At 34.1% G+C, this 25,644-nt stretch overlaps 3 protein-coding genes across 15 annotated transcripts in view; 2 read left to right on the top strand and 1 right to left on the bottom strand.

Moving 5' to 3' along the window:
• Positions 1-6,428, top strand: part of LOC125063606 — a 115,569-nt gene extending 109,141 nt beyond the window's left edge. For 8 of the 12 annotated variants that reach the window (XM_047670121.1, XM_047670127.1, XM_047670125.1 and 5 more), the window contains 4 exons: positions 1,346-1,477; positions 2,018-2,137; positions 2,644-2,699; positions 4,329-6,428. In XM_047670121.1, coding sequence (XP_047526077.1) covers positions 1,346-1,477; positions 2,018-2,137; positions 2,644-2,699; positions 4,329-4,938 — 918 coding nt within the window. In that variant the 3' untranslated portion in view covers positions 4,939-6,428. The other 4 variants (XM_047670130.1, XM_047670131.1, XM_047670133.1 and 1 more) reach the window with 4 other exon arrangements.
• A 2,727-nt stretch (positions 6,429-9,155) lies between these two features.
• Positions 9,156-19,969, top strand: LOC125048489. 2 transcript variants are annotated; one of them, XM_047647182.1, is made up of 9 exons: positions 9,156-9,248; positions 11,723-11,853; positions 12,722-12,865; positions 13,682-13,902; positions 15,676-16,206; positions 16,344-16,685; positions 16,794-17,034; positions 17,645-17,944; positions 19,404-19,969. In XM_047647182.1, exons 2-9 carry the CDS (start codon positions 11,742-11,744, stop codon positions 19,799-19,801), a joined length of 2,289 nt encoding a protein of 762 aa, XP_047503138.1. In that variant the 5' UTR covers positions 9,156-9,248; positions 11,723-11,741; the 3' UTR covers positions 19,802-19,969. The 2 variants fall into 2 exon arrangements, with proteins under 2 accessions (XP_047503138.1, XP_047503137.1); XM_047647181.1 differs by having other exon boundaries at positions 9,159-9,539.
• Positions 19,970-20,445: 476 nt separating this feature from the next.
• Positions 20,446-25,258, bottom strand: LOC125048492 (acyl-CoA Delta(11) desaturase-like). Its single transcript, XM_047647187.1, has 5 exons — positions 24,333-25,258; positions 23,906-24,123; positions 22,171-22,345; positions 21,808-21,969; positions 20,446-21,202 (listed from the first exon to the last, which is right to left on the bottom strand). The coding sequence occupies exons 2-5, from the start codon at positions 24,117-24,119 to the stop codon at positions 20,761-20,763; spliced, it is 993 nt and encodes a 330-aa protein (XP_047503143.1). The 5' UTR covers positions 24,120-24,123; positions 24,333-25,258; the 3' UTR covers positions 20,446-20,760.
• Between the last annotated feature and the right edge of the window lie 386 nt (positions 25,259-25,644).

Here is a 25,644-nt window from a genome sequence, read left to right on the forward strand (position 1 = left end):
AAACCGTATTGTAACAACGAAATTCTGCATCGATATTTCTGCATCTGGTTTATTATTACTTTGTATTATAAGTAAATTATATGACTCGAATCCAATGAAATCTTTTGTAAACTTTTATTGATTACTTTATATGCAATTATTTTCTTGATTTCTTACGTTTATAAGCCCAAAACAATTATTGTTTTTCGATAAGAAGTTTCTCCAAATTTACCCCCGGAGGCAACCATAACTGTTGTACTAAATTAGAAAAATTTCTCTCACAATTAACACAATTAGCAGCAGTTAGCAAAGCTTAAACGAATCAACAACAAACCATTTGAGATATTAAGATTATTTACAAGGTACTTCATTGGGATTTTCATAATAATTTGAAGAGGTGGTGAAATTTATCATGTAATAAACAATGCTGGTATTGCTTCTAGATGCTTCTATAATTTATATAATCGCTTGTCTATATATATGTTACCGGAAATGTATGTAATCCGTCATTATATACATTTCCTCGGAATTGTATGTAATTCCTAAAATCGCACGGAAATGTGTAAAATAAAATATATTAGACACATTTCCTAGGAAATCTATACATTGTCTAAATAGCAATCGGAAATGTAAATATTTGAGATATCAATGGGTATGGTATTAATTAATCGATTGTTTTTTAGCATGAACAGTCTGTTTTACCCCTAGAGTGTTATTTTAAAACCGTAGGCGCGGAAGAAGAGTAATATAGAGAATGACTAATAAGATAATAAGATTATTATATTTTACGATATGACTGTTACCTGAACGTTGTTGTCTCAACGAGTGCTAATAAAAATTAGTATTCTCATTTTAACAACGTGTTTTATTACAGAAAGCATTATTTTTACACATTTCCTAATACGATATTGGAATTACATACAATTCCTAGGAATCGTGCACATTCCTAGGACATTTATGTAATAAATTTTATACATTTCCTAAATAGCTTCGGAATTATATAAATTTCCTAGGTATATAATATATACAATTGTATACAATTCCTAAATTACATACATTTGCGTAACGTAACGTAATATATTAACGACTGGATTTGATAGGTCAGGGAAGAATTTATTAATTAAGAAGTTTTTTATCATAGTAACATACAACGTTACCATAGAAACTGACACAATATATACCTACTAACTTTATCCACGCTTTGTTATTTGCCGTTTGATGTTAAATACTTAAACAGCTTAATTGTTTGCTTCGTGCTTTTGCTGTAAAATAAATTTTAATTGTTATCTGCTCCGGAAGTTGTCATACAGCACGAGTTGTCACTTGTCATTCGATACTATAGTAATTCGACGCTTGTGTGTTTCAGAGCGAAACTCTCGACCCGTTGCTGGCGGCGTGCGCGGAGAGCCCCGCGCGCGCCAACGGGCGCCGCCCCCCCGCCTCGCCGCTACACCCCGACGCCTGCGCTGAGATGCGGCGACAGATCGTCTATCTGCAGGTGTGCTTTAGTTGATAATAAGTAATAACTAAGGAACATGTTATGTATAGGATTTAAAAAATTACGTTACTAAAACAGAAGATACTTCCACTGGTTGAACCATAATAATAAAAAAAATTATGATGTTACATATTACATTAACTGTAGAAATTAACTTATAGGAATGCATTAGTCCGCCTAGTTTTACCTGTCATGTTTTAGATGTTCAGGATTTTCGAATGTACAACGATCTTCTAGTGTCAGAAGTTCTACAATGGACAATTTAAATTTAAATTCAATGCTATTTAAAATACCCACATACGTAAGACTTGTCCTTCGAACTCAAAATCAAAACATTATTTATTCATGTATGTTATCGTGGACTTATGAACTCCAAAATGCTTTTTGCTTTTAATCGCCAAATATTTTGTTTTACAAGATGCTTGTAATGTCATACCTTGCTCCACATGATATGAAATGGATCGTATGATAAGAGATAAAAATTTGCCTCTATCAGCAGTAAACATGGCAAAATACAAAAACATTGCACACAATTTGCAGAGTCAGTTAGAGGAGCGTGACCGTCTGGTGCGCGTGCTGCAGCAGCAGATGCTGAGGATGGCAGAGAGCCATGATGCACGACCAGATGACACGTGCAATGTTGCTACGCAGACTGACAGGGTAAGGCACAAAAAAAAACAAAAAAAAGAACACACACTAGCCAAAAATATACACGCATTTTCGTTTTAAAATTTATCGTTCATCTCGAAAAGTTAAACCAACATACGAAACCAGGCTATGTACTTTAAGATGTAATCATTGGAAAATCGTAGAAAATTAATTGATATATCGTTTGTATTTAAGATATATAACAATCAGGTTGATTGCTCCAACCTTTTAGCTAAATTTAAATTTCGTGTACCCTCTAGATATGCCTGGGGGCATGCCTTTTCAGAAGAACTTTTTGATCAAAACTCATCGATATCCAGATTGAGCATTCTGATAAACGAGCTGGGTTTGGATAGTTGCTTCACTCACACTTTGAAAATGATTTTCGATTAGTTTTTATATATCTTCGTGTATGTTGTTTGCCTTCTCATATAAAAAAAATATTGTGTATCCAATGTATCAGTGTGCCGATCGTTAGCAAGATTTGTAAATGTATATAAAATTGTAATTATTCACAGTTGCGGCCGCCAATGGGTACAACGCTAACCAGTTCTGAAAATTCCGGATTAGTGAGGTAATTGTTTGCATTTAGTAACATAACACCTTAATCAAGATCCTTTTTTCACTTACAACACTTATTTTCCCGATATTAAATCGAACGAAATCTTCAAATTCATTCATTGTATTTATTTATCTTACAGCACTTATTTGTTTTAGGTTGATTACAACGTTACACTCATTAAAATCTCAATTGTATAGTTATTTCACATCTATCTCTTTATTTATTCCGACCATCCCATCTTTACACCTCTCGCCCTTCACGGCAAATTTATATGAAAGTACCAAATCTACTTTATCGACAACTTATGAATTAGCCGGTGTCGGTAAATCTAAATGGATCGTAACATTTAAGGAATATATGAATAGAAAAATTATGTTCTCAAATATTTGCAGAATCACCTTGACAATGACGCCGTATTTTACTGGTGTCTTCATTTGATAATTTTGCTATTCTATAAAATTAAGTATAAGCTTATTTATTTATTTTTAGTTTAGTAAACGTGAAAGTAAGATGCGCTTGATCTTCAAAATATTGATTTCACATTAAACGCTCCATTAGTTTCACAATCCGTCTCGCCATCTACAACGATTCACGTCAAAAGTCTTAGTTTAAATCTGTCATTTTTCTCACATGCTGCTTTAATTTCTTTGGGATGTATTCGAAATGATGTGTAACGACAGTTTCCACTTGGGCGGTGCGAGGGTTCGTCCGTCAGATCAGGTAGAATGGTTGGACTGCTTGCTTGCCGTGTGCCTGTTGTGCTCGATCAATGTTTTTTGCTTGTTGCATCTGTTTTACAGGAGCTCCGATAATTTTTATGATGTCGATTGTTGCAACAAAGTTTTTAAATAGGCCTTTTTATATCTGAGGTAGTATGGTATAATCTTCACTTTTATTGTATCTGCTGTCTTTTTGTAACTGGGTGAACAATACTGACCAAAACCACCTCAGACTGAAACTTTTGATTGTTTTATAAAAGATTTTACATAACAGTCCAGAGTACATAAGTGCCTTGATTTTAGCTTTTCATCTGTTATAATATTTGTATCGTACAACGTTTTGAGCAGTTGTTATTTTTGTATAATGCTTTTAATTTATAGACTCGTTGCACAAGATAGTAAAGGTTCCTATATCGATAAATTATTTGTTTAAAACTCAAAGGGTTACTTGTATAGTTGAATACTGAGACTCTTGCAACAGATATGCTTTTTTGCTAAATGTTCTGTGATGCCTTCAATTTAAAATACTGAATTTGGTATTTCGTGTTTGGACTTGAATCTTTTTTGTCATTGACATTTAATTGTGACTTGATTATGAAACTGTTTTCTGTGTTACACGCTGCCTCGTCAGAATTTAAAGGTGAGGTTTGTTCAGTGTGCTTTTGATGTCTTGCAGTATTATTGTGAATGAATGAACCTTACACGGTAAAGCCTAAAGCCTCGATTTTTGTTAAGACTTATTCAAAACTATTTATAAATTTTATCATTGCTAATTTGTGCGTTCAATATATTCTTAGTTACATTACAAATATAACAACTACAAATTCAAAGAAACTGTGATCAGATCCTGTTATGTCAATGATAGATGTAAAATTTCGTAATAGATGAAGTTTGTCATTAACATTAATTTAATTGATTACAGTTGGAATGAACAAGGGAACGGGAGAAAGCTGCCGTCTTACAGTGAAGCACAAAAGACAAAGAGACCTGTTACCAACGGGGTAGTGAAATGTCAGTGTGGTGCGAGAAAAGTGAACGGACTTGACGATACACAGACAGACAGACTTGACACGGTACACCTAAAACCTAACAGCCGCGTCGGTACCAAGTACCTCCAAGCCGTCACCAACACGGAGAACAGACGGTACATCAAAAGAGACTCGTCCCTCAGCGAAAAGTCCGACCGCAAAAACCTATACACGAACAGATCTAGGTCCATAGAAAATTTCCAAAATCAAAACTATTCAACAGTAGAACTAAAACCGACGGTGATCGAAGAGACAGGTATCAAACATCACACGTCATACAGCGATCTCTATAACGGCAGAATTAGTAGTAGGGAAAGCGTTAACAGACACAGTCCAAGTCTCAACGGTCAGTCCACAGACACGGACTACAGCTCCGATGGTGGATACAAGTCTCTTCCTTCATCCATTAACTACGGATCCCCTAAAAAAGTTAGCGGCATTCCCAGGAGGTCGCTCGAGCAAAAGTTTATATCGACAAAGCAAGTTAGAGCCAGCGCCGTTTGATTCGCTTCCGGTGTATTTTTTGCAGCTTTTTGTTTGACAGTTAAAATGATGGCGGTTGTCACTGTCAGTTTTGGCACATTTAAATTATAGATACGGTTGACAATAAATGTGTTTCTATCAATTTAAAATTTGAAACTATGAATTATGTTTTGGCGAACTTTCTGGAAAAGTTTGAGCAGTGGCAACTCAGGGAAAGCATATCAAAGATCGCTGTCACAATTAAGTGCTCATGCGCATTTAAAATTCCTCGCGACGCTAATATTAGTTACTTGGATGCCAAATACTTTGCTTTTGCAAATTTCAGGGTTATTTTAAAAATTTGTTTCTACAAAACTATTAACTGGTAATATTAGTATTCATATTTTAAAGCAAAATTATTCTGTTACAAAATGACATTATAGCTTTAATCTGTGACGGCATTTGACACGTCCTCCAATCAATAGCTTTAATGACATTTGACGTATAAGTCTTGATTAAAGCTAATTAATCAAGGTTTAATTAATGCAACTAAATGAACTAATCCATAGTCTATTTAAAAATGATCTATAATAAAAATTACAGAACAAAATCCATATTTTTAAAATAACCCAAATGACATGAAATGCGTTGTTTCAAGCAATTTTATCATTGACACCTGTATATTATAGGATAGTACTGGAAACTATTTTTCGTAGTTATTAATTTATGCGATAGATATCATCTTAGATTTTCTATGATAGACAAAGTAGATAATAAAGCTATGTGATAAGAGTGGCTGTATTTTTCTGTATCCCTTGTATGAAATGATGTTTAGTTATCAGGTATCAAAGGGGCTGACTTTTGTTTCATTAATAAGTGCATTATTTTTGTTGCAAAGATCCACAATACATAGACAAGATATTCAGATTCTTGAATCTCTGGTTTTAATTAACATTTTAACAAAACGTCTTTCATATAGACGCGAACTTATTACATTATTTAACTTGACGTTTCGAGCTTTTCAGTTGTCACTGACAGATTGCCATCTCAGATGACACATTCGAAATGTCAAGTTAATGTATGTTTACGTTTTGTTAAAGTTTTATAAGAGATTTCGACTCGAAATATAGTTTATTTTCCCAATGAATTAGAAATTTTTGTTTTTTTTAGTTGAATGATATTTTACAATTATTTACATAACTAATTCATATACTGTAAAACATATGCTATGTTTATGTACATATAAACATATATATGTTCGAAAAAAAATAGATATTTGCGACATGATTGCCACATTATTAAGTTATGAATGTATAAATTTACAATATAGTATATGAACTAATTAGATATTGCCTCAATACAGTGATTTTTCACTTAAATTGTATCTAAATTCTTCCTAAAACCTATTGATACCTAATGTATACCTATGTACAAGCTCCGTTTTTTTTAATTGCTCTCAGAAATAGCTTTAGTGAAATTATATAACGTTTAATTTAAATATCAAATTGTTTCAATAAATAATTTTAATTTTGTATGTATTTTTTCCTCATCTCACCAATCCTTTATTTGCATAGAAAGTGTTAATAAATAACGGCACAGTCACGTCAAAACACTTTTCTATAAAAAATAATAGCAAAAATAGAAAACTAAAAATATATGTAAATATACATATAGTGTATGTAAATACTTTATTGAGCGCGGAAAGCCACAGCTCTCCGTTCACCAGTATTATCCACCAGGCGCCAACTTAAATCTTCAATGAGCGTTTGTGAACTGAAGCCTGAAGCTATACTCCAAACAACATCAAAGACTCGTAAATTTTTGCCGTTTAAAATATTCGGACTGCTCTGCGGCTGCGCCAGATTTTGTGCTTGTCTGAAACAGATGAGGCGGGGCTAACACTTAAATTATATAAAACGGGTGATCAGATTGGGATTGGAAGATGGAGATAAGAAACGAACACCTAAACTTTTTTAACCTTAATAGCAAAAATAATAACATAAAATTTATAATAAAAAAATGAAAGTCCTAAAATTTTGATGACTTTTTGTGTGTCTTTGATTCGAGAATCGTTTAGATTTACAATTAAACGTTTTTAAGACCTGTGTACAGGACGTCTGACGAGTCCGTTAGTTTACTATAAAAATGATTCAGAGTGGATGGTAGGGGCTATAGTGACCTAGCGAGAATTATAAGAATTATGCTTTAAAAAAAGTCGTTCATAATGGTGTGATAAACATAGGACATCAAGTACGTCTTGTAGCCCAGAAACGAGACGAACCAATTGTAGGTTTAATTTTGTACCACTAAGCTTTTTTAATGGTAAATTAAAACTTAAAATACACAAAACTTGTTTAACATGAACTAAGGTACCTGAGGGTAATAAGGTTCATAATTTAGGCAAATTTGTAACAAAATGAAAAATATTCAATATAATCAACAATGTTAATTATTCATCAGTCTTAATGATGTACTTAAATTACTTTTATTATACAAAAAATAGCTTCACTAGCTTAAAACCAAAACTATATATATCATTTTTAAAAACGCAGTATGTAGGCCTCAGTATACTAGTGTAGGTTAAAAAGGCCTATAGGTAATTTAAACTATACAAAAAGCAACTTATACTACGTAAATTGGTATTCTTGAGATCAATAATAAAAATCAATTAAATTTAATAGCTGACCGAATAAAACAAAGTAACATGGATGGTGTTTAAAAATATATAGGTAGGTAGTTGGTGGGTTCACTGTCAGTTATACTGATGATGACACGTGTTAAATACTAAAGACTATATAGCCTTTTTATAGAACAAACATAAGCAGATGGGCATGAGGCTCACCTGAAGTTAAGTGATACCACATAGACACTCACATTGCCAGAAGGCACGCATTTACGTTGCCGGCCTTTTGAGAATTGGTACAATCTTTTCGGTTCGGAAATACTTCAGTGCAGCTGGTTCCACATAGTGTTGGTGTTGAACGCTCAGTTAACAACTTAAATTGTCGGGTATCATCATATTAACAATATAGTTAGGTTATATATATTCATATTAATATCATCACAATAATATGTAGATAATTAATTATTTACAATATTCTTATATTACATATGTATATAGAATGACACATTAGAATGAGCCCTAATAGACCTAAATTGGGATAGCTGATAGCGACGCGTATCTCGTTCTTATATTTATATTATATTAAGTTTATTTATTTATTTATTAACACTTCGTTGCAAAAAACAATAAATCAAACACAATACAAAAAAAAATTATAAGGGATGCAACGGGCGGCCTTATCGCTAATAAGCGATCTCTTCCAGGCAACCCTTGTTAAAGAAAAAACTAAAAAAAAAAGAAACATGATTCGTGCGAGAAGTGCAGAAACAAATGTTATATAAAAAAATACATATATACATAGTACCTTAATCTAAAGTAAGTTTATCGTGTAAATAAAAGTATTTTTTTTTGTAATGTTAATAAATGAATGAAAAAAATGTTAATAAAATTAAAAATAAAGTTTTTTAAACTGTTAAACTGTTATTTAATAGACACATATTACAAAAGAAAATAGACAACGGATCATGTCGCTTGTTTATTTTGTTTCGTTTCTACCCCTGATTGTTTACCCTATTGACACCTATATTTTCCTATACGTTTTTGCCATACAAGTCATATTAGTGCTAACTCAAAGCTACCTCAACCCCACAGGAATTATAATCTCCATTATCCATGCCATGCTGACTGATTTCGGCCCCTACTTTCTATGGTAACATATATGTCATACACCGTTCTTGAACCTTGGACAAAGCTGTGATAAGCGTGTATACTATCAATTACTAATAACAGCTGTATTGCCACAGTCTGCTGTCAAATAGTGGTAAAAATAAATGATATTGATACGATAAAATGCCGCACATCAATGTCAATTTAGCCTTATCTAAACAGTACCAGAAGAAAAACTATGCTGAAAACTCCTTTTTTTCTTTCTTATTTTTGACTAGGACCAGAATTATCTTATAAAGAAGGCTGTATGTGTACACGGTAGGTATGAATATATCGTATTTATACCTATAAGTATCTGTATTACTAACAAAAAAAATAAAATATGGAAGACCATATTTCTGGACCTCGGATTAAATAATGAAAGCCTAAGAAAATAAATTTTATTATATGCAAAATATTGTCCAATTTCCCCACTACAAATGCGCACTGTGGCCGCAGGCGCATATGTGGGGTGATGGGGTCATTCTTACCAGTTTCACTCCGCACTCGGTCTGCCTTACACAACTGCGCTTGCGTTCAATTCCGCTCCAAATACCCGCGATTTCTATTATTGTGAGAATTTGTGAGTACATTTTTAATCAACTTGTTTACAAATAAAAAGGTGAACAATCTTTAACCGGATGAACATTTTAGACATAACATTTCACTATTTTCTTTAATGAGGTTATCGTTAAAATGGTCCATATTAATTAGGGATTCTATATTGTGTTAAACTGTGACAGTTAGTACCGGATTTTGTATCCGTTTTCACCTATAGTTTAGACCTCTCGAAGAGTGAAAATATGACAAAGAACTGAAAATCTTCAAACCCAAACAATACATTCGGTTCCGGCCCATAAATTGAAAGTAATAGGTTAGTATTGTTTTATTGAGACTTTTATCGTGCATTGTTTACGTATTAATACAAATTATATACCATTAAATACATAATGTACAATTAAATTGTATAAAAACAGTGGCAAACGTTCGCAATGGTCCATTACATACTTTAACTTAATGAAAATTTTCTTTAATCGTCCTTAACCCATATCAATAATCAGTATATAAATTGTAGCATTTATAGTTGTGTATGACGTATTAATTCCACTATTAGTTACGTTATTAGAGGTCGGCATTTGGCCTTTTTATCAACATTGACGATACGATGTAATCAATATTAAATAGGACATAGATTTAACTGTAACTAAACAGTGTTAGTCAAAAACTTCCGAGAAATTCATACTTTTTAAAACTGTTAACCTGGAACGCTTTATTCGGTAACTATTGGATTCTTTGAGAATTTTTGTGTTGGATTGATCATTTATTGAGGAGCTCCTCATGGAGCTCTGTATTATCTGTAATGGTATTTTTGAAGTTATACTTCTTTAGGCGCGTTATGAAAAATTGATGAGAGTGAAATTTTACGATGCGCGCGCACCGTTACACTAAATTAACAGAATGAAGTTAGTTCTAGGTGGCATGAAAACCGTTAATAACGATGTTCAAGTTGTATATTCTAGTATTTTTATATTTAGAACACGTGTTTCGTAACAGTACAATTAAACAATGTGAATAAATAAATATTATTTGGTGTTTTTATTAAATCAATTTCATATACGTCCGTGAAAGTATTTACTAATAATAATTTAATTGATTAATTTTAATATTTATCGTTAATCACTACTGCATTTTAGTTATTTTTTTTCCATACGCCAAAGAAGTATAACTTCTAACGCGTGTACATAAGTACTCACTCTTTTTTTTATTAAATAAAAGCTATACACCAAAAAAAATTAAATTATATATATTATACATTGTTTTTATTATAATACCCATTTTATCTTTGTATTATAAGAATGGTTACAATAATTACAAACTGTTATAACAATCGTTGGTCATATGTTTTAAGACTATGATCAAATTAAGAAATTATTAATTAATCTTCCCGTATCGATAACTTTTGTTATACGTGTAAAGATAAATGTAAGTTCAATAAACTTTCCAATCGAATATTTATTCATCAGAATTTTGATAAAAAACGTATACAATTTTCTAATAATTTTCGAACACGAGTAAATGATAAATAATTGAATAGAAATTTTGTGAAAGTGGTCGAGATTTGCAACTCCTAGAGTAAGTATACAATCTATCTAGCATATTAGACGGCTCATTGGTCTAGTGGATAGTACCCCTGACTGCGAATCCATGGGTCGGGTTCGATCCCCGGCTGAGACAAACATCGATGTGATGAGCATTTGGTGTTGTGCTTAGGTCTTGGGTGTTTAAATATGTATTTATATGTCTATCTATCTATCTATAATATGTATGTATATCCGTTGCCTAGTACCCATAACACAAGCTTCACCAGCTTAGCATGGGACTAGGTCAATTGGTGTGAATTGTCCAATAAAAAAAAATTAATAAAAAAAAATTATATTTACTCTACTGGCGCAGTGACCCAAAGTGAGTCTCCGATAGGAGAAAATAACCTTGATTTTTTTAAAGAACAGGGGGCAAACGGGCAGGAGGCTCACCTGATGTTAAGTGAGTGATACCGCCGCCTATGGACACTCTCAATTCTAGAGGGTTCGCGAGTGCATTGCCAGCCTTTTAAGTATTAACGCTCTTTTCTTGAAGGACCCTAAAACGAATTGGTTCGGAATAGTTGGAAGCGGTGGCCCAGAGTGAAGTACCATCTAGCCTTGCTGAGCACACCAAGCTTTTTGTGGGGCTAATTTAGCCTTTCCCTACAAATGATCGCGAAACTCAACGTCGATCGATATGTAACGCCAAGTATTCTGATGCTGGCTGTGGCTGATCTTAGATGTGACCTTGATCTTGCACGGCTGGTTACCAATCAGCCAACTCACGCAAATCCCTCTCCACAACATCTTTCCAGCAATAACTGCGGAGCCTCAAATTGCTAGATATACTTTATTGACACTTCTTCTCTACTATTTTTAAAAACCAAAAGCGTGATTTTATCTCACACCCCAGGGACTATGTTACACAGTTCAGATGATGGCCTTCGATAACAATTATACATTGTGTTTACAGTATACACGCGAAAAATAACATGAGGAGAGAACCACAGAGCTTCCGATCTAGATTGAGGGAGGAATTTTACACATACTGTGCCTTCTGGATAGCCGTGTCCGCTTTACCGGCTCTGGCTCTGTCTTATGTCGGTAAGCAAAAGATTTAATATAGTCTTGGGGCAGACACATTTTTATGTCTGTTTCAATGATAATTCAAGGCAAGTAAGAGAACGGACATAAGTTTCAACGATTCAACATTCTTATTAATGAACTTACGCTTTATTATAATTTTTGAGTTAAAACTTATGTGAATTTTGTTTATTTTGAAAGCTATTCATTATTTTAATGGTTATTCATGCGCCGTGTTTTGTCAATTTTATTATTACTCCCTTCAAATCATACTATAAATTTATAAGTAGAATATATGTTAGAATATAGGTTTATATAACCTAACCAAATTTATACAACTTTGAAGCATGATTAATTCAGAAATAATGAGGACGATTGATGATCTGTGGCTTATAAAAAAGTAAAGTTTTATATATTTTTACTTCCATTTGACCTAAAATTATTCACAGAGAATCCTCCATTACTTTCGCAAGTAACGCAAAAAAACCAATTTATTTAGTCAGTAAATTAATAAATGAATTATTAAACGTTGATATCTATCGATTATTTTGAGGTCAATGGTCTGATACAAATGCCTATATTGTGTAAATACTAATTTAGTATCATAATTATGATAATAATTGATGTTTTCGCAATACATAAGGAATTTTCCAATATAAGGCCGGAAAATGGTTCTCATTTCAATCTGAGTACAATATTCTGGTGTATAAAAAGGCCGGCAACGCAGTCGCCATCTGGCAATGTGTGGGCTGCAGTATTATGCTTAATCAGCCTTTTTTCCCAATCTATAAAAATATGTTTATTACCACAACTTTTAAAATAATTTTATAGTATATTTCGTTAACATAATCACAATGTGCAGTTTACAAAATGCTTTGTTGTATTCCAGCTGTAAGAATAAGCAACCATTTATGGCTAAAACTGCTATCGAGCCGCTACCCGAGTGTAGAGTTTATAAGAACTGCTACAATTCGTTCCTTACTGGACACGAACAGGAACCAGGGAATCATTAATGTTTTGTTATGTATAAAAGGTATGTAATAATAGATGCACCTGTTAACCAATTTAATAAAACGATTGCATAGTAAATTACACACTTGAAGAACTCGACCCTCATTTCTCGAAATAGCAATTTTTTTAAAGTTCACTGCCGTATTTATGGAATTAAAATAAATAAATGGCGCTACAACCATTGTAGGTCTGGGCCTCCGTTCATGGCCATCTGTTTCATGGCCATTTGTTAATGTTATAGGTAAGTAGGTTATCAGCCTTCTGTGCCTGACACACGCCGTCGACTTTTTGGGTCTACGGGAAGCCGGTTTCCTCCCGATGTTATCCTTCACCGTTCGAGCGAATGTTAAATACATAACATAGAAAGAAAGACCATTGGTGCACAGCCGGGGATCGAACCTAAGACCTCAGGGAAGAGAGTCGCTGAAGACACTAGGCCAACACTGCTATATCGACTTAAACATCTAAATACTATTTGTATAGCCACTGTTGTTCCCCAAGTCTCGCGACGAATATCGGAGTTTCAAAGTTACAGATTGGGGCGCTTCAAACATTTGTCCAGGAATCATTATAAATATATGTGCACCAAAGTATCGTCCCGCAATAAAACTTTAAGTGTCAAAGTAACTTTCGTTAAGGACCGGCAACGCACTCGCGAGCCCTCAGTCATTTAATGTTCGTGGTATGACTTAATATTAGGTGAGCCTCCTGCCCGTCCTTTAAAAATGGGCCTTATCAACAGATGGACTGGATACTGTTTGTAACTATGGTTTATGAATGTAAAAGGCTTTTCTTTATTATTGGTTTTAATTAAGAATTTTTTTTTTACACTACACAGGCACACTAAATGCAGAGGATGTCAAACGCGAACTGACGGAACATGTAATAGATCGAAGAAATCAAAATGGAGACCTAGTGTTCCCAAGATTGAGACAGCTTCTTGTGTCGTACTGGGGGAATTATGCTTGGGATGGAAACGTTCCTTTTCGACCAGAAAATCATGTTTTTGTTGCGAACGCTGTTTATAGAGGACGTCCTGTTAGTGACGCAAATATACAAGTAAGTGTACTTAGGTACGAATTCCAAAATCCAACTTAACATTAAGTCTTGAGGTCTATAATAATTGTTAATGACAGTGTTATACTATTATGTGTATGTTATACTAGTACTTTCTTGATATATACATAAATGTACTGGTGTTTGTAATCAAAACAGGCTTGAATGTTTATTAGGAGATATTATTTTTTGACGTGACAACGTCTAATAAATCTATGAACGCTGGCTGCACGCACCAAAAAATATGACGCATTGTCCCGTTACGCTCATTGTACGCTTGCGCCGCATCTATCTCTCTTCCACTCGATTGGTCTATGCGTCCGAGGATTCACTGCTTATTTGTATCCATACAGTAATAAAATATGCAATCATTGCATTTATGTTTTTAAACGGTTTTATTTAGCTCACCCCGTTTGTTTTATTCTTGGGTCAAATTTAGTAATTCAAATTTCACCCTCTTCCTGTCAACCGATTAATCTGAAATTTTGTATACACTTTGGATTTTGGTGACAATACAATAAACTAAATAAATAAAATAAAAATAACTAAATATTATATAATATATAAATATATATTATAGATATATATATATATAACATTATATTAAAAACTGTATCTATTTTATTAATTAAATATATATTATATTTATATTATAGAATTGATTTATTTATATAAACTAACGGGCAAGGAACCTTGCAATAATGAAGCACTAAATGAATTAAACAGAATGCGAAATAAAAACTAAAAACTAGAAAATAAAAATAGGTAAAAAAACTTTTTAAGTTAAACGGTTTTATGTTAAACATACATTGCAATGTTTAAGATAAATGTACTAAAAACCAAAAAAATAATAAAAAATAGATGTAGTCGTGGGAATTATAAACATATGCATAGACTAGACTAAAATAAAACCGTAGGGCACGTCAATTGTCTACAATCGTTGATTAAAATGTTTGTTTTGTAATGTTACACTATAATTAGGCAGTTGTTCAACCGACAACGATGGACGTGTGATAAGTAGGGCTAGAATGTGGAAACAAGCTAGCAAGCTCGATTATAAGCGAGTTTTAGGGTTTCATAGTGGTGAGCGAGTAGTACTTTTATCATATGTTTTGTCGATTAAAGACAAACTACGAGCAGTGAAACGATTCCTCGCCAGCCAGCAGTGTGAATGTCCAACGATAAACTAGTTGAAACATCTCTTTTATTTACATGGAGTGTATAACTATTGGAATTTCCATGAGCAAGAAAATAGTAAGTAATTTCCTGACCGTCTGCGGGCCAACTGCCTATTTTAACGACGAATTAAACGATTCTTCTATCGCACATTAAGTCGATAATTTGTAGACAATTGACGTGCCCCACGGTTTTATTTTAGTCTAGTCTATGCATATGTTTATAATTCCCACGACTACATCTATTTTTTATTATTTTTTTGGTTTTTAGTACATTTATCTTAAACATTGCAATGTATGTTTAACATAAAACCGTTTAACTTAAAAAGTTTTTTTACCTATTTTTATTTTGTTATGACGTTGTCACGTTATCTACATATTTCGTCCGTACACCGACTTTACAGACAATATTTTTTTTTTAAATGAATAGTTTTTATAAATATCCTGCTACTTTTAATGACTAGACTTGCTGCTCTCTTTTTACACCACGCTTTAAAATCAGCTCATATCTGGCATATATTTAGATACCTTTAATCTCTGAGCATTCTCGGCTAGCCATTTTGGCCAAAATATAATTAGCTATACCAATTAAATGTTTCAGGACTACATAAGCGACGTGATATCAAAATACTTTCCCAGTGATCACCCTCCATGGCAGTATATAATCATTCCATGTGTGTCCACGGAAACCAAGTATTATATACTAATACGAGTTCACCACTTACTTCTCAGCGGCAAGAAGTCTCTAAACATTGGCGACTTACTCCTCATGGAACAGCTCCCACATCGCTGTCTCGATAGAATAGAATTATGCCATAACAGTCCACTATCAAAATTATTCCCCACACCATCAGCCCTTCCAGAGTTGTGGTCCAAGATTAACGAAAGTTTATCAAATATTTGGAACGAATTTATATGTGAATATGACCCTGTTGAAAGTCCAAGGGCACTTAAAACACTGCCTGGAGCATTCCATGTAGCTGGATTAGTATTTATATCAACAGCAAGTGCGTTAAGAGAATTTTCAAAGAAGAGGACGCAAGACAGAGAATCGCCTGCAGCTATGACAGCAGCAAAATTTCTTTTAGCCATACAAAGAGAATGCAAAAGGCGGAACTTAAATGTACCAAAGGTATGTAACGTGTGAATATAATCAATTTGTATTAAATAAACATCTTCGTTCTAGCCAGGAATTAATATAAGGCACTTAGACTAGACCCTCTCCCTGTAGCTAAGACCAACATCTGTTCTATAAGTTTGTCCTTTCAGATTTTAATTTCACCTCTAGTAACCGTGGATCCCCGAAAATGGCCACGGAGGATGTTTGAAACTGCGTTTACGACGGCCAAAACTATGCTAACACTACCCTTCAAAATACGGGATGAAATTACCGCTATCAATGAATTAAGAACGATTGGCCTAGTTCGGCAAACTGACACGTTTACATGGAAGTATGGGGATATCGCTCAATTGCTTGTGAAAGCCACTGGCGAGACATTAAGGGGTATGAAGGAAGCATACCGAGCACCTTGGAAGTTGTGGACTGATACTATTGGTGCTGACGATGGGAAACGACATCTCTTGCAAACTATTTCTTTATGCGGGAGGAAGGTAGACCTATTTGCTATTTATTGTAGCCGTACTTATGAAATTAGAAAGTTTAAAAATGGAAATGTTGTAGGAATACTTTACACATTAAATTTTATTTTTCAATTCCAGGTAGCATCATTTTCCCGACCTATACCACGAGCGGACATTGACAGAGCTGCCCGAGCTTTGGGCGTGTCTTCCACCGACATCGCACTGTTTGCTGCCACAGAATCCTTGCGAGCTTTCTTTGAAAACGCTCAAAGTGAAACACCTGATTCGATATTAGTATCAGCTAGAGCAGCCTGTGAGGACTTTCTTTATACTTTTGCTGAAGGCAATGGCAAGAATTATAAGAAATCGCAAACTGGAGGTATGATGAAAAACGTTTACGTTCTCGTAATGAATTCTGAAATGCAAATAGAAAATTTGGTATATTTAAAAAAATTATAATTATTTATCAAAAAAATATTGGTTGTTTGTAAAGTAGGTTTACGATCGAGATGTTTACGTGATAACGTCTTATTGGTGATATAAGTTTTTGGGAAGTAAGGAATTAATGAAGATAACAATTTTTTCAAATTTAAAATTACATCTATCGTTTTATTCACACTTTTGATGATAAATTTCGGGTGTAAAATGACAAGTTTACTTATTCGACTATGATATACATTTTTCTTCATACATTCACGGAATGACTGGCAGCGCTCGAGATGAGACGGGAGATCGGTCCGTCTCTCTCTCGTTATACCTGCGATCGCGCTCGTGAGGTTTTGGTGTGACACAAGTTTCTGAACATGTCACCCGACTAAAACGATTTTAAAGACGTTATCACGTCAAAAATAACTGTTATTAATTAAATAGCACGAGATTATTTATAAGAGTAGCTGTCGTGAAACCATTCGAGTCTTCATATTTAGAAACTAAAATTCATAAAGCAAACGTTTAGTTAATTTGGATACTACATAAAATAACGATTCCAGGAATGGTTTGTCTATCTATTCCCGTTGGCGCTACACCACGTCGTATAGCCTCCGTCGTGGATGGAGCTTGCAGTCGCCAAGTTGCCTTGGCAGGGGCCTGGGCAGCCCAAGCCAGATGTGGAGCCCTAACCAGATCGGTGCCTTCGCCCTTCGCAAGACTGACACTTAATGCACTATCCAGACGATACGCTGTTTCATATGCGGAAATAAATGCACCAACTGATGCTCAACGGAGAAAAACATTGTGGGGACAGGAGGTTGATGGCGTTGTGTATTGGAGGCCACCACAGGCTAACATAAGTAAGTTACATTGTATTGTATGCGATACTTCGATAAAAAGCGGTACAAGTAAAAATGGCTCTTCTAATTCTACATAGAATTCTATCATGTTTCTGTCTAGACTTGTAAATGGAATTTTAGATACCCCTGATATCTTGTCCAGAGTAAATATCTCTATTCCTAAAAAGCTGCAACGATTTATATTTATAATACCTTTTAGTATTAAGTTTGCAAAATCGAATCTGGGTCAGAATGCTCCACTAAAAGATCTTTCAGGTGTTATAATTCAATTCAGAACGCTGAAATTGATGGTGGTATTGGATCGCAGTGGGTCGTAAATTCCCCCAAATAGATATTTTTTCAAACTCCTCATCAATTCTCAAAAAGTTAGCGGCTCAACTGATTAGTAATTAGGATTTTATCAGGGATAATCAATTAATTTTGCAATGTTTTTATTTTTATTTTATTTTATCTTCATTTATATATTTTTTAGTGTATAAGCTTCATAATAATTAGAATGTTGTATGCGCCTATAATTGGGGTAGCACTTGTCTTGTGTTTGTGTTTCATGCATGTATCAGTGACAACTTTGTTTGTGCAATAAATAAATAAGTAAACAAATAAATCTATTCATGAGTCTTTTGACTCAAAAAAATCGGTTGTCTGTAAAGTTGGTTTACTGACGATAGTTGAACGTGACAACGTCATAAAAAAATATTGATGGGATGGTTGCATTTTTCAAAAAAAAAATTAAATTTTATTTGTTTGATACGTATTTTGTATGGATATAGAGAAGGAGGTAAATGGAAATCACAATTGAATTGATCAAGTTACATTTATTTGTACGCATAAATACAATTATGTCAATTTTAAATGGAACGCCTCCAGAGCGAGGTAACGCCTCAGAGCGAGGTAACGCCGCATGAGTCATGTTTTTTCGTGCGTGCAGCCGGCTCCATCGAATTATAAGACGTTGTCACGTCAAAAGACTCAAAATATTTTTTGAATTATGTTCTTTCCTGAGCAGAACAAAAAAAATATATAAAATGTTGCTGTATCTGGTAAAATGCAGTCCTTTTAATCCGCTTCGCTGAGCTAGCTACGGCCTAGTAAAATATCTCTCTCGGGTCTATTATATTTCTCCTCAGCATGCGTTTGATTATGATGTCATAATAATAAGAACAGTTAATTATAATCGCTGTCAGAACTTATGTCTAAATACGCTTCCATTAAGGAACATAAGTTAGGCACCTTGCCTTTAAAAATTTAATCACTTTCCCGTTGAAAGCATTACACGGCAGTGATATAGGTACGTGATTAAATAGTCAATAGTTTGATAGCCATGGCTTTGGCGATTTTTTTAAACACATCGTGGTGCAACATGCAGGCAGCCACAGGCTCGTTGGATCCCTCGGTAGATATAGGCACGTTTCTTTAAGTTTCATAATATTTCCTCCTTAATTGAATTTACTGGTTTCAGGTTTGTCCCTAACCGTAATCCAGTACGCAGATACAGTCCGACTTACTGTTATGGCTGATGCGAGACTTACGCCCTTACACACAGTACCTTCCACAAGATGGCCGACAGCTATCGAGCAATTAGTCAACAGGATTGACCAACAAATCGCCAGGATCACCGGACGTCCGATAGAAGTTCCATTAATTCAGAGAGTACAAGATACTCTAGAAACCGCCCGGGAACCAGTGAGTGAAGACGATTCAGAAACATCAAGACAGGCAGAGACAACACAAACTCTACCACAAATTACGGAGCCAGAGAGTATAGAAGGAGATGAGTCGCAGAGAACAGATACTAGTCAAGTGTTAATTCCGCCTACAATAAATACCCCAAGACGACATAGTTTTACAAATAAATAAAAAGAGGCTAAAAGCAGCTTTAATATGATTTAGTGATGAAATTCAAAGAGAGCTCGAAATATTGTGTTTTTGTGAAATATTATTTGAAAGAGCAGTACTGAGAAATTTACTTATTATTAAGATTAAAATAAAATTAATTTTATATAAAAAATAAACATATTTTTACCATTTAGATATTTATTTTCTGTCTTTGCCAAAATTTTCCCAAAGTTAATTGAATGAAGAAAAATTACGATTACTTTACACTTTCACTTACAACTCTAAGACTTTATAAATAAATTTTGTAAGAAAACACTTTTTACCGGATTGAAGTTATGTATTATTATAAATTTACAATTATTTTACATAATTCTAAATTTTTTCGACGTTTCGCGTGCTTTACAGCGTGCGTGGTCATGGTGACTGAAGGTCTTGAATGTCAAAAAGTATCACAGCTGTAGAAAGAGTTGTATTATCTGTATTTATTTCCCCAGAGTTGATATCGACTAAAAGATGGAGGGTTTTGGCAGAAATGACTCACGGTGTCCTTTATTCTAATCCAACAATCCGCGAAAATAGAGGAGTAGAGTTGGATAATGCCGAGCCCCTAAGGACTTGGACCTATAATTAGGAAACTATTTGATATTAAAAGAAACAAAATAGAGTAATTATTAGGACATTTATTCAGGTACGCATACCGTAAAACAAAAACTTCCAAAATTTAAACAAAATGTTATTATTAGTAGATTCAAGAAAACAGCAGTTTTAAGTATATTTTATATCTATACGAGATGATACAATAGGTACTATTGCAAATAAGTTATAGATAAGTGACAATATCACAATCAAGTTCATAAACTTATACTTTATTTATAAAATTTACGGATATGTTAATGCAAAAAGATATAACGGACGACATAAGTCTTTTATAATAATTAGTATGCGTAAATTAGTTCAATAAATTATTAGGAATTAACGTTTTAATCAGACTTATTTTGAACCCGGGTACCATCGCCCGTTCTTTGAGCTCTGCCCTCTATTACATATTTTGACGCAGTCTTTAGATCGTATGCCCATCCAATCTTAGCAAATAGTTCGATAAACCAAGTAGTCGGATTAAAAAACAAAGTCCCCAATTCTGCCGACCTATAGTCCCAGGGGAATGCATGATGAAAGTTATGGAATCCTTCCCCCAAGATGATATAATTAAGTGATCTATTATCAGTGGGTAGTATGCGCTTGTCATATGGCCTAGTTCCTGCGAAATGTGCATAACTATTACCTAGAAGTGTTTGGTGGAGAGATGCAACGTATCTGAGAAGACTAAGATGCCACGCCACGTTTAGTCCCTCGTTCCAGAAGTACATAGGTATCAAAGTTGGTATTATAAAACATATACTACCAATAAAGGGTACGGCCCACCTGAAAATAATACCTATTTGTTAAACAACTGTATTTTTATTTTGTTTTAATTATACAATTATTCTGTGACAAACAATAGCAAATGTTTGATACATTTGCTATTGTTCAGTCAAACCAAACATACAGTGGCGGATTTACCAGCAGGCTGAGTAGTCTGCAGTCTAGGGCGACAAATTTTGTTAGCGATTGTATTTAATTTATTCACTTTTCCATAACTTGTTCGCAGGTCAATAATTATTTAAAACAAAAAAATGTCTTACTACGAATAATTGCATTAATTAGCCATAATATTTGCTTTTCCTCAGATTTGCGAACTTCAACGAATTGTAATGGTCAAAGTCAGTAATTAGTAAAATGTCTGCCATTTTTTTGGATTCAGGGGGTTCTAATAAATCAAATGGAAATTAATTACTAAAGCTAATTTTTTTACAGATTTAAACCTCTATAATTTAAAAACGCAGCAACCTTCATTCATCAAGAAAGTTTTGTCGTATTGATCTGAAATTAAATTTAATTTAATTTAATTCCTGTCACGAAATATGGTATACTAAAATGCTGGCAGCTCCCTAGCTTTTATATTTTAAAAGTAAAAAAGAACTTCTTACTTCTTTTGAAACCTCAAAACTGGATTTGCGTTAACATCTCTCATGTCAGTAAATTTTCCGCGTCTTTTTACTTCCGGATGCCTCTTGACGAGCAACCAGCCTAGGTGTGAAAAGAAAACCCCTCTAGCCGCATTGTGTGGATCTGCATCTGTATCGGTATACCTGCCAAAAGATCACTTGATAATACTTAAGGCAAAATTCAGACTAAGCGCAAAGTATTAAACGTTTTTGACGAACGTTTGCTGTCTCGGCACTTGAATATTTTAGAAGTAAGTTTAAAAAACACATTGTTTGCCAGCAAAAAAAATGTGTGATCCTACTTCCTATCTGTTATTTATTTATGTCAACTAAAATATAATTTACCTGTGATGTAATCGGTGATCTCTGACCCAATTTAAAGCACTATACTGGAATGTTAAAGAAGTGCAAACGATCAGTATAATTTGCAAGGGAAGTTTCGCCTTAAATGCATTGTGAGACCAGAGACGATGAAGTCCAGCAGATATACCGAAGCTTGAGATAAAAAATATAACGCAATCTGTAAATAAATAACTACATATATTTACTAGGTACTATTGTTACTGAAACAGTGTGAAATACTTAGTATTATTAGTTCTATAAACAGCTAGGTTGCTCGCCACTCTCGCCATTTTGTGATTATCAATTAATATAAAATGCGTTTTAAAAAAAGGGATTGACAATTAACAAATATTTTTTTATAGAATAGAGCAGTCATCGCAGCCCATGGAGACACCCATTTTTAGTGCGTTGCCGACCTTTGAGGGTGGAGTACACTCGTGAAGCAGACTGTGAAAGCTTGATAAAGTTTTGAGTTGATACGGCTCGTACGCTGTTGAAACGAGGCAGAAGGGATAAACCCTCTTCAGAACTCTCACCATAGTACACTTTGTAGAAAACCCATAAGGACGCAATGTATATTAGTAGAAAGAGAGAATCAAGCCGAGCAGTAATACATTGGAGATTGATAATTTGACAAGCCCGCGGCTGAATCAAAAATTTAAAAATCATTTAATCATATAGATAACACAGTGTACACTTATGATCGTCAAAAAAAGAGAAATGTATAAGAAATCTTTCTAACTTTACATTTAGTGCCAGTGCTCAAATCAAGGTCAAGAAGAACTGGCGATAAACTCTCCGCCACTCTTTTTAATCGCACTGTTTTTTTTACACAGCGTTTGTAAGGAGCTGCAACCATTACATCATGTTCCACAAGAAATCTTAAGTAATTAATAATAATAACATACATTAAAAACAAAGACTTGTCTTCTATCAGCAGGAGGCATGGTGAAATAGGAGCACGCACTTACATTGTCGTGGGAACAACACGCAAACACATAGTTGAAATAACTAATATCACCGCATACACGAATACGACACCGCGAACGAAGTACGACCAGTCACCACAAGTAGCACCCGATCACGAGTATGACGCATGGCCAGCCATCGGCCCCCTCGCCATATTTTAGGGAGAGAGACAACCCGACGCATGGACGCCGCCACAAGCAATGACATTTAAGCGAGCAGACGATCCTTGAAATGTGAACTTGGCTACATAAGCAGATAATAATACTACTTATACTGAAATAATTTGATACCACATGGATCACGGTTTGTTCCCACTTTACAGGGTGGGATTTACGAGACATGACAAAATCTTCCTTGGCAGAAAACAAGCAAGCCTGAGTCTTTGTAGGGTTAAACTTCACAAGGTTGTTATTACCCCAAACAGAAACTCTCCAATATCGTTTCAATTTTGCAAAAAGTTTGTTACGATTCTCATCAACTTCAGATCGAGACATGCTCGGATGTCCGGAATATAATATGTCGATGGTGCTGTCGTCTGCATACCAATGAATGCCGTCGATGTTCAACAGGGCTTTGATATGCAGAACGAACAGTGGTGGCGAGATAACACAACCTTGCGGAACGCCTGCATTGATAGGTCGATTATAGGATTGGAGCACGCTCCGTTAACTAAGTTTTTAATGTAGCATTAAGCAAGAAAATTAGCCAGCCATCGGCATAAGCCACGCATTAAACGCTCTTTGCAACTATGAAATATAAAAATACGTACGAAAAATAATCGTAGACCATACTGGACCAGCAGTCAAAGCGAGGTAGAGTCCATACAAAGCCGCAAGGTGAAAATATACAATAACTGCTAAACTTTCATATATTATCTCATATTTCCACGGCCCGGCCTGGGGACCCACCAATTTTTCCAATTTTGATTCTTCCGCATCCAAAAAATCTACATCGATGACATCTTTGCTAGTATTGGGTGCCATAATTCTAAAACAAAGATTTGAAAATCATATCAAAGCTAGTAAACAAAAAGTCGTAAAATATTTTTATAAACAGAAACCTAAAAAATATTATATATAATATTCCTTAATATTTTCTATTAGTAATATAAAAGCATTCCATTGCAACAGTTTCGTTTAAATAAAACTTTATTATCAATAAAATTTTATCGTTTAGTAAAACAAAAAGTGCAGTACCTCAATGAAGTCCACTCATTAGAATAAATCTCCTATAACTGCAAGTTTTTTCATATATATACAGGTAATGTTTGTTCATTTCTGTATATGTGTTTGTACACTTGATAAAAATAAACACTTCTACCAAGAAAAAGATAAACTAGGTAATCCCGCGACTTCGCCCCATGAAATCCGTAATCTTAGCGACTCACACTAGAAAAAAAGACAATTTCAACTCCGTAGAGGATCCATCAGCAAACTGATAACTAAGTAGGGCCAATTTAATTGATTACATTTGTTGACATCTAAGCCGAATGAGCTTGTTTCATTTAAATGTTCAAGACCCAGTGACATATTGTCAGATGACTACAATTGCTTTGAGCAAAAAACGAAGAGATCAAAATTGTTGACTTCTCTTACTCTCTCTTCTTCTATTTCAAAAACCTTCGGCTGAGTTTGGTCGCCATTTCAATTTAGACCCCCTATGCAGACTACCCTGACTGGGTTATAAGCTGTCCAAATTGTTACTTAGATTCAAAAATGAATGTAAAATTTAAAGTAAACATAAAACAATATTCAATAGACAAACCTTCGTACCATTTATCATTCGTGCCAATGATTACTCGCTGCTACCTGCGTATTTTACAGTCAACAAACTTTTAGCAATCACGTGTTAATTAAACAATATTTATTGATTTCCATGATCGCATCTGTGTAAATTGAAGGAAACAAATTTGAATAAGAATTTTAATATTATCATCAGATTCATATCCTAAATCTTTCCAGAATGGACATTTCTCATGTTGATCTATTCATAATTATTTTAAATTCTTCCCAATACTTAGTCGAAACATTCCTTTAAAATTGAAATCTTAATGGAAGTTTCAAACGTGAACGCATATATCGTAATTCAATCGTATGCCTTTTGATGTGAAACATCTATAGCCGCACTTAAAACCGATTTCTAGCGTGGCGACGCATGCCGTGGCGACGCGTCGCCTATATACGCTATATGATGGTATGTATATATATATATATAGTCTATAATATGCAGTAGTGTGTACGGTGTGTGTATTTCGAAGTCACTGATTAAACGAATTAAGTAGTCACGATTTGAAATACATTCGTAAATTTTTGTATTTAATGAAAATAAATGTTTATTCAATAAATTTATTAATTTATTTTATCATTATGACATATCTAGTTTTATCACAATCTGTTATTTTCTACATATTACTTTTACAAAATAATGTCGATGTTTCACATCTGCCAGGCGTCCCGTGACGGCTCACATTTTTTAATCTAGGATTTATCAACTTATATTTCTAAATCT

Source organism: Pieris napi, chromosome 3 (assembly GCF_905475465.1).
Source record: "Pieris napi chromosome 3, ilPieNapi1.2, whole genome shotgun sequence".
Taxonomy (NCBI): Eukaryota; Metazoa; Arthropoda; class Insecta; order Lepidoptera; family Pieridae; genus Pieris; species Pieris napi.

Excerpts from the sequence above, each read along its gene's own strand:
- LOC125048489 (XM_047647182.1), top strand. The coding sequence starts at position 11,742 with ATGAGGAGAGAACCACAGAGCTTCCGATCTAGATTGAGGGAGGAATTT. Across the intron at positions 16,686-16,793 it reads TTTCTTTATGCGGGAGGAAG|GTAGCATCATTTTCCCGACC; the intron begins GTAGACCTATTT and ends TTTCAATTCCAG. Across the intron at positions 17,035-17,644 it reads TAAGAAATCGCAAACTGGAG|GAATGGTTTGTCTATCTATT; the intron begins GTATGATGAAAA and ends TAACGATTCCAG.
- LOC125048492 (XM_047647187.1), bottom strand. The coding sequence starts at position 24,119 with ATGGCACCCAATACTAGCAAAGATGTCATCGATGTAGATTTTTTGGAT. Across the intron at positions 22,346-23,905 it reads ATGGTCTACGATTATTTTTC|ATTGCGTTATATTTTTTATC; the intron begins GTACGTATTTTT and ends ATTTATTTACAG. Across the intron at positions 21,203-21,807 it reads GTTTTGAGGTTTCAAAAGAA|GTGGGCCGTACCCTTTATTG; the intron begins GTAAGAAGTTCT and ends TATTATTTTCAG.